The sequence below is a fragment of the Streptopelia decaocto genome (genome assembly GCF_964273445.1).
Source record: "Streptopelia decaocto genome assembly, chromosome: 22".
Classification (NCBI taxonomy): Eukaryota; Metazoa; Chordata; class Aves; order Columbiformes; family Columbidae; genus Streptopelia; species Streptopelia decaocto.
The window spans coordinates 2342445-2356533 of NC_138677.1; the positions used below are offsets into that span (position 1 = coordinate 2342445).

The 14089-nt window shown below is 51.5% G+C and overlaps 1 protein-coding gene across 2 annotated transcripts in view; it reads right to left on the reverse strand.

The window, feature by feature from the left end:
* Positions 1-13269, reverse strand: part of NSF (N-ethylmaleimide sensitive factor, vesicle fusing ATPase) — a 91823-nt gene extending 78554 nt beyond the window's left edge. For both annotated transcript variants that reach the window (XM_082071130.1, XM_082071131.1), the window contains exon 1: positions 13236-13269. In XM_082071130.1, coding sequence (XP_081927256.1) covers positions 13236-13247 — 12 coding nt within the window. In that variant the 5' untranslated portion in view covers positions 13248-13269. The remainder of the gene's footprint in view (positions 1-13235) is intronic.
* Positions 13270-14089: the final 820 nt, after the last annotated feature.

A 14089-nucleotide genomic window follows, 5' to 3' on the forward strand; every position in this document is an offset into this window, starting at 1 on the left:
GATATTTCATACCCACATACAAACGCCACCTTCGCTCCTTTTGAATTTCAAGCCAAGCATCTGAAGCCAAAGCAAAGCGCTGCTGGGGAAGAGAAGGAATAATCACATCTCTTGAACATTACACATAGTACGCTATGCAAGATAGTTGCGTGGGCAAGCACACAGCACAAAAATACGTTTAATATCAGTGAATTGTTAGAGCTGATGATAGAGAAAGCTGAAGAAAAACATGTTTCCATTAGGCAGACCCCACAGGAGGAACGTCGGGTACAGAACTGAAGCGCAGTGCTACCTGTCAGCTAAACCGCTACATGCTACAGCAGGGATGTTCTGCATCCAAAACCGCTCATTTAATTTCCTAATCCTACCCAGGAGATTATGGAACAGCTTCTAAAGCTGAGGCCGGTTTTGTTCTGTGCTATTCCTACAGGGTTTCTACAGACAAATTGTTAGTGTTTTATGTTTAAAATTTGTGTAAAACATATAGATATACATGTACAGGCATAAGGACACGTGGTAGTCAATGGTGCGGAGTCTAGTTGGAGGCCAGTATCTAGTGCAGTGCCTCAGGGGTCAGTGCTGGGGCCAATATTATTCAATATATTCATTAACGACTTGGACGAGGGAATTGAGTGTACTATCAGCAAGTTTGCTGATGACACCAAGCTGGGAGGAGTGGCTGACACGCCGGAGGGCTGTGCTGCCATCAGAGACCTGGACAGGCTGGAGAGTTGGGCAGGGAATAACCTAATGAAATTTAACAAGGGCAAGTGTAGAGTCCTGCATCTGGGCAGGAACAACCCCAGGTTCCAATGTAAGTTGGGGAATGACATATTAGAGAGCAGTGTAGGGGAAAGGGACCTGGGGGTCCTGGGGACAGCAGGGTGACCATGAGCCAGCACTGGGCCCTTGTGGCCAGGAAGCCAATGGTACCTGGGGTGGATTAGAAGGGGCTGGTCAGTAGATCGAGAGAGGTCCTCCTGCCCCTCTACTCCACCCTGGTGAGACCCCATCTGGAATATTGTGTCCAGTTCTGGGCCCCTCAGTTCAAGAAGGACAGGGAACTGCTGGAGAGGGTCCAGCGTAGGGCAACGAAGATGATTAAGGGAGTGGAGCATCTCCCTTATGAAGAAAGGCTGAGGGAGCTGGGTCTCTTTAGTTTGGAGAAGAGGAGACTAAGGGGGGACCTTATTAATGTTTATAAATATATAAAGGGTGAGTGCCATGGGGATGGAGCCAGGCTCTTCTCGGTGGCAAACAATGATAGGACAAGGGGTAATGGGATCAAGCTGGAACACAAGAGGTTCCACTTAAATTTGAGAAAAAACTTCTTCTCAGTAAGGGTGACAGAGCACTGGAACAGGCTGCCCAGGGGGGTTGTGGAGTCTCCTTCTCTGCAGACATTCAAAACCCGCCTGGACATGTTCCTGTGCGACCTCACCTGGGTGTTCCTGCTCCAGCAGGGGGATTGGACTGGATGAGCTTTTGAGGTCCCTTCCAATCCCAAACATACTGTGATACTGTGATAACTTCTGTCGTGCAGATGCTGGCAGACGAGTGTTAGGAAAACATGACAGCTCTGGGTACCAGAAAGCCCAGTTTGCTCTGCAGAGCCCAGTCCAGCTGCACAGGAACCGAATCCCAGGCCAAAAACATCCAAACTCGGCTGGAAGAGCCACCAAGCACCACGGGGCCACCAAACCTAAAGCTTCGTCACCCAACGAGGGCAAAGAACCTGTGCAGGGGTTATTGTGGGAAAGAAAGTTCAGTCCGTATTTACTAAGCTCTCTTTGAAGAGTTTTCCGAAGTCAGCACATCTGGCATCTGTGAGATCAGAGGATCACAAATACGCCTATTTTTCTATTATTCTCTAGACATTTTAGCTCTTTTTATTCTTATGTAATAGCATAGAAGCTCTGGCTGAGATCAACTCTTCACTGCGTTAGTCTCTGTATAAGCACTTAGGCTTTGTCTAGATGCAAACCTCAAGGTGTGATGCACCTATAACATGTCACTGAACACTCCCCATATATTTGAGAACACTAAACCAACATTTGCACTGATAACTGTTTAAATATAGCTAACAGACAATTACTTCCAGATCTAGCTAGAGCAACATACATGTCAGTCCCCCAGGTGTGAGGTGATCAAGCTCTAGAACTCGCCAGACAGAACAGAACTTCAAGAACTCCATTATTTGTGTCCCTTCAAAGCTGTCACAGTTAACGTCACAGCACCATCAACAGTGACTTAAAATACAAAGAGATGAGGCATATCACACATTCTCCCAGCTCAGCTCTGGGACATTAACCTGTGATGCAGAAGAGAGAGAGGCAAAAGCAAGCACGTGGGGGCTGCTCACCTCTTATGCTGCCATATTCCTCCTGTAATGATCATCTAAAAATGGTCTTGGCTTAAACCAAATAAAACATATTGAATGGCTCAGCTGATGGGTGGAAAACACCAGCACCAAATCTTTGTTGTACGTGTGAACTCTGGGTGCAGATGAAATCACAGAATCACAGAATCGACTGGGTTGGAAAAGCCCTCAGAGATCATCCAGTCCAACCCTTGGTCCAACTCCAGCCCATTGACTAGATCACGGCACTAAGTGCCATGTCCAATCTCAGTTTAAAATCCTCCAGGGCCAGTGAGTCCAGCACCTCCCTGGGCAGCCATTCCAATCCTGACCACTCTCTCTGCACAGAATTGCTTTCTAATCTCCAGCCTCAATTTCCCCTGGCAGAGTTGAAGCCCATGCCCCCTTGTCCTATTGCTGATGCCTGGGAGAAGAGCCCAATCCCCCCCTGGCTAGAACTGCCCTTCAGGTAGTTCTAGAGAGTGCTGAGCTCACCTCTAAGCCTCCTCTTCTCCAGACTAAACAAGCCCAGCTCCCTCAGCCTCTCCCCATAGGGCTTGTGTTCAAGTCCCTTCCCCAGTCTTGTTGCTCTTCTCTGGACCCGCTCCAGCACTTCAATCTCTTTCCTGAACTGAGGGGCCCAGAACTGAACACAACACTCCAGGTGTGGCCTCCCCAATGCAGAGCACAGGGGAAGGATCACTGCCCTTGTCCTGCTGACCACGCTGGTTTGGATACAGGACAGGACACCATTGGCCTTCTTGGCCACCTGGGCACACTGGTGGCTCATGTTGAGCTTCCTGTCCATTAGTCCCCCAGGTCCCTTTCTGCCCGACTGCTCTCCAGCCACTCTGTGCCCAGCCTGGAGCGCTGCAGGGGGTTGTTGTGGCCAAAGTGCAGGACCCGGCACTTGGCCTTGTTGAACTTCATCCCATTGGAATCAGCCCATTTTTCCAGTCTATCCAGATCCCTCTGCAGAGCCCTCCTGCCTTCCAGCAGGTCGATACCTAGCCAGGGAATACCTTGATGAGACGTCTACTACTCCCTGAAAAGACGGCATCGTTTCCTTTCTCCACCTACCATAGTCCCTTGTTCTTCTCCAAAACTGTTCCAGAGCTGCCTCTGAATTTTGCACAGCGGAGCTGTTGGACAACATAAATTATAGATTTTGTTGTCATTACTCTTTAAGATGTCCTCCCCTGCAAGGGACTATAGCCTGCACAAGAGTCAGGAACTTTGTTGTCTTGGTCTCAAAGATGTGAGCCGGGCTGGTGGCAGCGCGGTTGACACAACAGCGTTCGATGGCAAACACTCGTTCACCACTAAAAGTCTGCAAATAACATTAGTTCGACTACTGAAAGGAAGAATTATGATATAGAAGGAGCTCTGCAGGTGAACAGGGAGCTGATGATGATGCAGAGACCCTACATTACCCAGGGCAACGCTCCTGACGTGCACAGAGCGCGGCCAATATCTGAAGAGCCACAGGGCCAAGTGACAGCGGAACCAGAGGTGACCATTACAGCTGGAAACGGGGGCTGCGCGCAGCTGGCAAACCCAGCACCGGCGGCTGGGTCAGCAACAGCGTGGAGCGAGACGAATGGAGCTCTCAGCACAGGGAAAGCCCGCGGAGGATTATAATGACTTTCTAAATACACACTACGGAGCTGAAAAACAACCCCGTGCTAAAGGACAGAGAAATTGGTATAAAATGATCACTGACCGGCAGTTAAGAAAGGATTCCGAACCAGCGGAGGGAGCCGGCACTGTAACAGTATATAGTGGGAAACAGTAAAGACGAGCAAAACTCATTTAAAGAAAGGATTCGGTTAAAGGAATTACAACATGATACAACAGGGATGAGTCTCAGCAACAGACACTCTAGAAGTTGGGTTTCTACAACTAAAAAAAAGAAAAAATCATCCGAAAGCAGTAACTAGTTTGCAAAAGGTCTTTCTGAACATCTGAAGAAAGATCCTCCAAGTTCCGCAGCACGACTTGTACAAGAGGAGACCCAACACACACCAACCACCGCGGCTCCGGCCGACCTCCAGTGTGCTTGGCTGGAAGCTTTTATACTTGTGGGGAGGGAGCTGCAGCCTCTCTACAGAACGAGCTCATAAATCACAATTTTCTTATCCCATTAAAGGAGGAATGCATTAGGAAAGCTAAAATCTTAATTAATACTCGCATTTTTGAAAAGCCAGGGAACTCTGAGCAAGCCAAGAGCAAGACAGACTCAATACAGAGTCCAGACAAGTAACACAGATGAGATGCACGCCTGCTTCCCCAGGTACAAATTACAGAATCATTTTGGTTGGTAAAGCCCCTCAAGATGATCGAGTCCAACCATAACCCACCCCTGGCACTGCCCCATGTCCTGAGAACCTCATGTCCGTCTGTCCAACCCTCCAGGGATGGTGACTCCAGCACTGCCCTGGGCAGCCTGTTCCAATGCCCCACAGCCCTTTGGGGAAGAAATTGTTCCCCACATCCAACCTCAACCTCCCCTGGCGCAACTTGAGGCCGTTTCCTCTGCTCCTGGCGCTTGTTCCTGGGGAGCAGAGCCCGACCCCCCCTGGCTCCAAGCTCCTTTCAGGCAGTTCAGAGATCAGAAGGTCTCCCCTCAGCTCCTGTTCTCCAGCTGAACCCCCCAGCTCCCTCAGCCGCTCCCATCACACTTGTGCTCCAGCCCCTCACCAGCTCCGTTCCCTTCTCTCCACTCGCTCCAGCACCTCAAGGGTTTTCTTTGCATGAGGGGCCCAGAACTGCCCCAGGATTGGCGGTTTGTCCTCCCCAGGTCACAGCACAGGACGGTCACCCTGGGCCACACTATTTGGGACACAAGCTGTAGGGAATCACTCCTCCACACTCACCCAGGCACCAGGTGAACACAGTGCCACTGGCCGGCACAGAAGCCAAAACAGTTTAAAATTTGGGCAAGGGAAAACCTCCAGAATCATCTGGGGGTGGAAATGAAACAGGGAACATTCTTCCCATGTTGTTTTGTGCCTGCAGCACCAGTAACTTCATTTCCTCATCCGATAACAGTTATTGACACATCAAAGTCGGTCAAGCCCAATATTGGGTCAACAGTACAGACACCAATCAGCCCTCCCTGGCAGTCCTTACATACAATATACACTTAACACATTTCCCATTTTCTTTATAAGAGCAGACGCACTCCCCTCACGGGCCTGGGCGCTAATCTGGAAATTAGCTCCGTCTCAGCCCATAACAGCCACTTTGTCAGCACGGAAGTGCCCGTCTTAGCAAGGAGGATATTGGTTTTTGGGGTGGTGGCTGCTGCTCACCCTTCGTTTGCAAACTCTACAGCTAAATTAATCCAAGGCTGCAATGGGAGCTTTGTAATTCAAATGCTCACCTACCCAGTGCAGTTAAGACATACACTTCAGCGTGAACATCAACTCCACCTTCCAATTAAGCAAGAACGAGCCAGAATACGTGCGTTTGTAATTAACACATCCACTTTGGGAGCGGATGTTGTCTCACATTTCTTCCACGAGCCAAGATGATCAACAGTTTAATTACAGGGAATTGCTGCTTGTCATGTCTCATCTAAACCTGTTTTAAGAACGCTTAAAGGGATGAAACGCGGCGCGACTGAGACGTTCGCCGGGGACACAAGGCACAGGGTTCTGACCCAGCGGCTGGGAGGACACACAGTTATCTTCCCATTAATTTAGAAAAGTTACCCAATAACAGCGACACAATTAAAAATATCCCTTTAAACTTGGAATTTGCCTTGTGCTGGGCTGAGCCTGGCACTAAACTGCTTCAGGACACCAACTCATGTGCCAAACGCTACCCAGTTACAAGCGGTTTATGTTTAAGCTGTAACACCTTGCAAATACTTCTGTATTTTCTACAGAAAAATCATGTCGCTTGACACAACTCCAGGCCATGAATGACTCCGGATTTTCTGACAGGAGGTCGCTGCTTTATTGCATCCCAGGAGACGACAGAAACGCGTTAAATCTTTCTGTGGTGCAGACACTTGACCTTCCTGAACGGAGCATCTGACATAAATACACAAAACGGAGCGTCCCAGCGCAGGGCCAGGGCAGAACGACACATCCAGCCTTGATTTAACACGCTCAAGTATCAGCAGTTGGCTTAAACAGGCGGACACTGTGCTGAAACCTTCTCTATTCGCTGTAGCGGCCACGCTCTTTGATTGAATCTGTTCACAGATCTGCAACACAACCCTCCAGCTCCTGGAGATCAAGAGGAACTTGTGAGGATGGGCGATATGGAACTTCAGCCACGAAACTCCCGTCTACGCCAAAGAACTTCCCTGATTGGAGGCAGCATCCTGACATCTCTCTGAACATCGTCCTTCCCATAACATACTATGCTTACTATATCACAGTATCACAGTATGTTTGGGATTGGAAGGGACCTCAAAAGACCATCTAGTCCAATCCCCCCATGGAGCAGGAACACCCAGGTGAGGTCGCACAGGAACATGTCCAGGCAGGTTTGAATGTCTGCAGAGAAGGAGACTCCACAACCTCCCCGGGCAGCCTGTTCCAGGCTCTGCCACCCTCACTGAGAAGAAGTTTTTTCTCAAATTTAAGCGGAACCTCTTGTGTTCCAGCTTGATCCCATTACCCCTTGTCCTATCATTGTTTGCCACCGAGAAGAGCCTGGCTCCATCCTCATGGCACTCACCCTTTATATATTTATAAACATTAATAAGGTCACCCCTCAGTCTCCTCCAAACTAAAGAGCCCCAGCTCCCTCAGCCTTTCTTCATAAGGGAGATGCTCCACGCCCTTAATCATCTTCGTTGCCCTACGCTGGACCGTCTCCAGCAGTTCCCTGTCCTTCTGGAACTGAAGGGCCCAGAACTGGACACAATATTCCAGATGTGGTGTCACCAGGGCGGAGTAGATGGGCAGGAGAACCTCTCTCGATCTACTGACCACCCCCTTGTAATCCACCCCAGGTACCATTGGCTTCCTGGCCACAAGGGCCCAGTGCTGGCTCATGGTCACCCTGCTGTTCCCAGGACCACCAGGTCCCTTTCCCCTACGCTGCTCTCTAATATGTAATTTCCCAACCTATACTGGAACCTGGGATTGTTCCTGCCCAGATGCAGGACTCTACACTTTCCCTTGTTAAATTTCATTAGGTTTTTCCTGCCCAACTCTCCAGCCTGTCCAGGTCTCTGATGGCAGCACAGCTTCCAGTGTCACCCACTCCTCCCAGCTTGGTGTCATCAGCAAACTTGCTGATAGTACACTCTATTCCCTCGTCTAAATCGTTAATGAATATATTGAATAATATTGGCCCCAGTACTGCAACGCTGCTCACAGCCACCGCTCCAGGGCTTCCCAAAGCTTGTCCCCTCTCACACTTGTACCCACCAGCTCCCACCTGGATCAAATCAACAACAAATCACATCCTAAGGATCAATATTTTTAGTTCTTGGGTTTTGTTTTGACATTTTCATGTTAAGATAGAAATCAAGGATAATTTTATTCCACTGAAAAGCATGTCCGGCCCGGTGAGCTATTTAGAGAAATAGAAGTCTGACTGTTTTCTAAGGGTTAGTTGGCTGTGGACTCCAGCAGAGATGGTTTTATGACAGAACATCCTTCAAATCTCTACCAAGGACATGTCCTAAAGCACAGGGTCTGCTCCCCAGTGACCTCAGTGCTCTGAGGTACCGGACACAGAACAGGGGATGGGAAGAGAGAAGATCTTGCTGTGCTATTAGCAAACAAAAAAACAACGTATTTAAGAAATTCACATTTCAAGTGACCCTCCAGAGGATTCTTTGATGTTTTACAGATGGGAGGTAGCACTGACATCTCCCTCTTGCGTTGTGTTTTTTGGGTACACGCTCCTTCTGCAACACTAAGCCAAGAAATCCATTGCAGTTAATGAAAGCTGACAAGGTCAGATATCCCGTGGCCACAAACACTCGCACAGTCATCAGGATTTTATTCTAAATAATTCAGCGTGGGTTTTTGTATCACGGAAATCCTGTAAGAAGGACACAAGTCCACTCGCAATGATTTCACAATTGCAGAAATTATCTCAGAAACCGAGGTTCAGACTTCATTTTCTCCCCCTTCCCTAGAACGTCGCTAAAAACCTATTTCTTCGTGTAACATATTAGGAAAGACTAAAAAAAGACAAGTGATGATAGAAGGACCAGTCCCACACTGCAAGAAATAACCGAGTTGATTCACAAACGTTCCTTTAGTTTCCCGATGATGCCTGCGCCCATGAAGGCTGATGCCATATGGTACCAGCAATGAGGCTTTATCAGTTTAACCCAAAAACATACAACCCAATCCTCATCATTATAAAGTATGTAACACAAACCACCTTAGGATTGACCGTAAGGAGCAAAAGGCAGCAGGCGTTAGTCCAGCAATGTCTTCGGCAGCATGAAACCCCGAGGGACGCAGCCTGTGCCCCCAGTGACACCTCATTTCAGCAGATTGGGCAATTTGGGCCATTTCTGCTCAGGTCACAGCTCTTCTGAGGAGGGATGGAGCTGTTCTGTGAGGTAAAGCAACATACGCTGGTACCTGAGTGAAACCAGAACAATTTCCAACCCCACGCAGAGGTGAATCTCTTTCGAGAAGCAAACAGGTGAGTGTCTCCTGTCACCGGGTTAACGGCAATACCACTCCAAAGGAGTTCCAGATAGCGAATAAAGAAAAATTCAGGTTGTTATACCACATAAACAGCAATTCTTGCTAATCATCATGAACTGTTAGACAAGTTAGGATGGGAGGAAACGGCCTCAAGTTGCGCCAGGGGAGGTTGAGGTTGGATCTGGGAACAATTTCTTCCCCAAAGGGCTGTGGGGCATTGGAACAGGCTGCCCAGGGCAGTGCTGGAGTCACCATCCCTGGAGGGTTGGACAGACGGACATGAGGTTCTCAGGACATGGGGCAGCGCCAGGGGTGGGGAACGGTTGGACTCAATGATCTTGAGGGTTTTCCAACCAAAACGATTCTGTGATTCTAAGCTGCACCTATTGCAAAACTTTAATATTCCTTAAACAAAAAGCCACCAGTCTGACAGGGATCGTCACCAATATCCGCACTACCAAACCAACATCCAGTGTGCACAATTTCCTCTCTGCAGACAGACAGACCGACCAACGTCCTGCCAGCTGGCGGCAGTGAGGCTGCAGCACAGCTCTGAGTCACGTCCTGTGTCGCTTCTGTACGGAGCTCTTCAGTCTGGTCCAGCACCAGCAGAAACGCAGCTCGTTCAGGATTAACAGCTCGACACCGGCTGGAACAAGGCAGAGAAACCACCCGGCCTTTCTACATCCCTTTGAGAACTAATTCCTAATGAGGGTCAAATCAATTAGGTACAGACAGCACCAATTAACCTCCAGAGGTCCAGTCTTGGTACAGGGGATCAAGTCCGTTCCCTCTCTGCAGCAGGCGCTGATGTCTCAGCAAGACTTAGGGCTGTGTCTGTGTGCTCAGGGATCACCACGCAGAGAGATACGGAATAAATTATACCAGAAACAGCCATTATTTCTAATCATCATAAACTGTTTTTCCTGTAAACTTCAATCACCATTAATCACCATCTCTTCCTTCCCCTTCCAGTGCAATTAAGGGAGTAGAGTAACATACCTGAAATGGCATTGAGGCAATTAATAAGATTCGGCTTAGCATTTGCCTAAATTATTTAGAGCGTTACTAGAAGTTTAGAGATTTTGTCTTCTACATCAGGGAAGCCATTTATTTCTCTCTGTAAAAGTGCACACGCACAAATCAAATCACACGAGTCTAATAAAAGAGGCCAGGCTCTAAATTGCATTGCAGGACATTTTTTCAGGCCAGAAGGAATCACCGAAGCTCCCTCTCCGAATTCTACAGGTTTAAGCACCTTTTAAAGATGCTGACAACAGAACAACATCAGTGTTGCAGTATCAGCCCTACCTGTTGCACCCAGAGATATCACACACCCCCACCCTCCCTCCTACTGCTCCTTATTTACACAGACAAGGGACACGATGGCTCCGATGTCACATCCGAACCGCCTGCTGTCACCTGCCCACCCCGACCCCGCAGCCCAACCGCAGGAGCCCACGTGCAAGCTGGAGGGCGCAGGCAGCTTGTTCGTTAATTGAATTGACATTAACAGCATTCAACACACTGAAGGATTGGATCGAGCTCAGAAAATGACACAAAGCGCCTTGCTTGAGAACTCTCTTCACAGCATTAAATAATCTGATAATTCCGCAACAATTATATTTGTAGGTAAATCATGAAAACACTGAATAGTAAAGAAGCTTCCTGGTAACCCAAGGAAAGCATCACCCCGTCAAACTGCCAGATCACGAGACAATTAGGCTCCAGCCTTATTCTTAAATTTGCATGAATCTCCCCTTTCCTCCCCCAGGCTTCCAAGCTGGCCAAGTAAAGGGACAATTTTCCAGGTGTTTAATACACAACAGCTCACAGCAGCAGCAAAAAGTTGGGGCCGAACCCCCTCCTTCCTCCCCACAGTCTCCACCTCCAGCACTCCGACCACTCCTTAAGCCTTCCCAGCACTCAATGAACTCATCAAACTACACACAGTTCTCTCTGTCCACCTGGCTCGCTGGATCGGCCGGCAAGCGCGGGGTCAGACAAGAGCACTGCAGCCAGATGGGTTTAGACTACAAGGAGTCTCAGAACGACATCCGTTATGGCTCAAATGATCCTAAAAGCACGGGGCTCCCGTTTCTGGCAACAAAAAAACACTCGTCAAAACACGCAGATCTCTCCTGGGTTGCTGCAAAGGGTGAGATAAAGAGAAAAGGTGCGAGGGAGAAAGTATGAGTGCATATGTGGCACAGGGATAGCAGAAAAGCTCTCAATAAGAGAGACTGAAAAACATGGGGTTTTTTTCCTCAATTAATCAGCATTTTAGAGGCGACAGTTGGGCAGATCTGCTCACCTGTGCCGCACCGCTCATCACCCGGCCAAATGCCTCGGCGCTGCACCGCACCACTGCACCATCTGCTGCTCCAGCCGCCAGACAAACCGTACCACGGAAAACTGGGAGAAAAACAACCTATTCCCAAAATCTCGATCACTGAGTTGTTTGGCCAAGACAGAAGATGTCAACCGGGAGCAGATATTAATGGAAAATGTGACTTTCACGAGCATGACTGAGCTGATAGCAAAGAGGAACCTTAACTGCATCTGCAGCACTTGTATAGATGGACACCTGAAAACAGAGGGGACATACAAAAAGTGATTTGACAGACAAACCCGTTCCTACACATCTTAACGCCTTTTAGCCACTTGCAGATGTTATCTAAGCAGTCACTGATAAGGGATTTTTTCCTTTTTTAAATAAATATGGGATAAAACCACTGCACAAGGTGAGTGTTAACACAATTTGGACGCACATCACGACACAGTGCTGCTGAGCACAGGGCAGGAGTCTCCAGGGTCTCAAACAACCAACAAACCTGCCCCATAGCATCGAGGGGTCACCAGGGCCTCACAGCACCCCAGGGGACTCCAAAACCCTCCCGCACCCCTTTTGAGGACAGGGGGTCACGCAGCCTTGGGGAGGCCCCTCAGGGAACCGCACAATCCTGCCCCACAACCCAGGGCACCAAGGGGTCCCCTCAACCTGACAGCATCCTTAGGAGACCCTGTCTCACAGTGAGAGGGGTCCCCACAGCCTCACGGCACCCCCAGGACACCCAAAATCCTGCCCTGCATCCCCCAGGGCCACTGCAGCCCCACGGTACCCTCGGGGAACCCCAAATCCTGCAGCAGCACCAAGGGATCCCTTGGGCTTCAGAGCACCTTGAGATGACCACGTGATCCTGTCCCACACCCCACGGTCACCCCAGCCCCACGGGGATCCCTGAGGGATCCCTAGAAGCTCATCCCACAGCACCGAGGGAGCCCCACAGCCCCCTCAGGACACCCCAAAATTGTCCTGTACACCCCATGAGAACAAGGGGTCACCCAGCCTTGGGGAGGCCCCTCAGGGAGCCCCAGGGCACCAAGGATCCCCACAGCCTCACAGTATCCCCACAGAGAGGTCCCCACAGCCTCACAGCACCCCCAGGACACCCCAAAATCCTGCCCTGCATCCCCAGGGCCACTGCAGCCCCACAGCACCCTCAGGGAACCCCAAATCCTGCAGCAGTACCGAGGGATCCCTGGGGCTTCAGAGCACCCTGAGTGACCATCTGTCCCACACCCCACAGTCACCCCAGCCCCATGGGGCTCCTGAGGGATCCCTAGAAGCTCATCCTACAGCACCGAGGGGGCCCCACAGCACTCCTAGGACACCCCAAAATCCTGCCACACATCCCATGAGGCCAGGGGGTCACCCAGCCTCGGGGAACCCCTTAACCTGGGGCACCAAGGGGTCCCCCCACCCTCGCAGGATCCCTAGGGGACCCTGTGACACAGCCCACAGGGAAACGGGTCACCAGGGCCTCACAGCACCCCAGGACACCCCAAAACCCTGCCCTGCATCCGCAGGGCCGCTGCAGCGGCTCAGGGGACCCCAAACCCCAGCCCACACCCGGGGAGAGGTCACCCTGCTCCTGAGGGAACCCCCACCCTGCCCCACAGCACCCCCGTGGGACCCTAAAACGCGCCCCACAGGGAGAGCAGCCACCTCAGCCTCAAGCACCCTCAGGGCTCCACGCACACCCGGAGCCACCACCGCCTCACAGCACCCTCGGGAGACCGCGCACCGCCCACAGGGCTGAGCGACCACCCCGGCAACGGAGCTGCGAGAAGCCAGCGAACCACCCCGGCGCCCAGCGGGGAGCAGAAGCGGGAAGGGGGCAGCGGTGGAGCCGGGCAGGGCGGGAAGGATCGATCCCCGCTCCCCCCTCACTTACCCGCCCCGCCATCTTGCCGCAGACACGTCCCGCCCCGCCGCCGCCAGGGGGCGGTGCAGCACAGGCGCCGGCGGGGGGGGGCGGGGCGAGCGCCTGAGTGGACGCGGTGACCCACCCCTGCACGGCCGGCGGTCTCGGATTGGCGGCTCCACCCGCAACACCCAGGTATGCCGCCCGCTCATTGGTCTAGCGGCGGGGAGGGGCGGGCGTTCAGATGAGAACGCTGTTGTGATTGGCTGGCTGGGCCGTGCCGCCGTTCTCCCTAAGGCGGCTACGTCCTGGGCTCACGACCGGCGGTGACGGGCCCGGCGGCGCCGGGAGGCGGCCTGACCGCAGCGGGGCGGCCCGGAGAGCCGGGCGGGGCTTCCGACACTGGGTGCTCTCCTGGCGGGGAGCGGGGTGGGTCAGGCTGTGTCCAGAGGAAGGGGCGGCGGGCAGGGGTGGGGCTCAGCCGGGCGGGTGAGGGGTCAGTGCCACCCAGAGACCTGGACAGGCTGGAGAGATGGGCGGGGGGAAATTGAATTAAATACAACAAGGGCAAGTGTAGAGTCTTGAATCTGGGCAGGAACAAGCCCAGGTTCCAGTGTAAGTTGGGGAATGACCTATTAGAGAGCAGCGTAGGGGAAAGGGACCTGGGGGTCCTGGGGACAGCAGGGTGACCATGAGCCAGCACTGGGCCCTTGTGGCCAGGAAGCCAATGGTACCTGGGGTGGGTTAGAAGGGGGTGGTCAGTAGGTCAGAGAGGTTCTCCTGCCCCTCTGCTCTGCCCTGGGGAGACCACACCTGGAATCTTGTGTCCAGTTGTGGCCCCTCAGTTCCAGAAGGACAGGGAACTGCTGCAGAGAGTCCAGCGC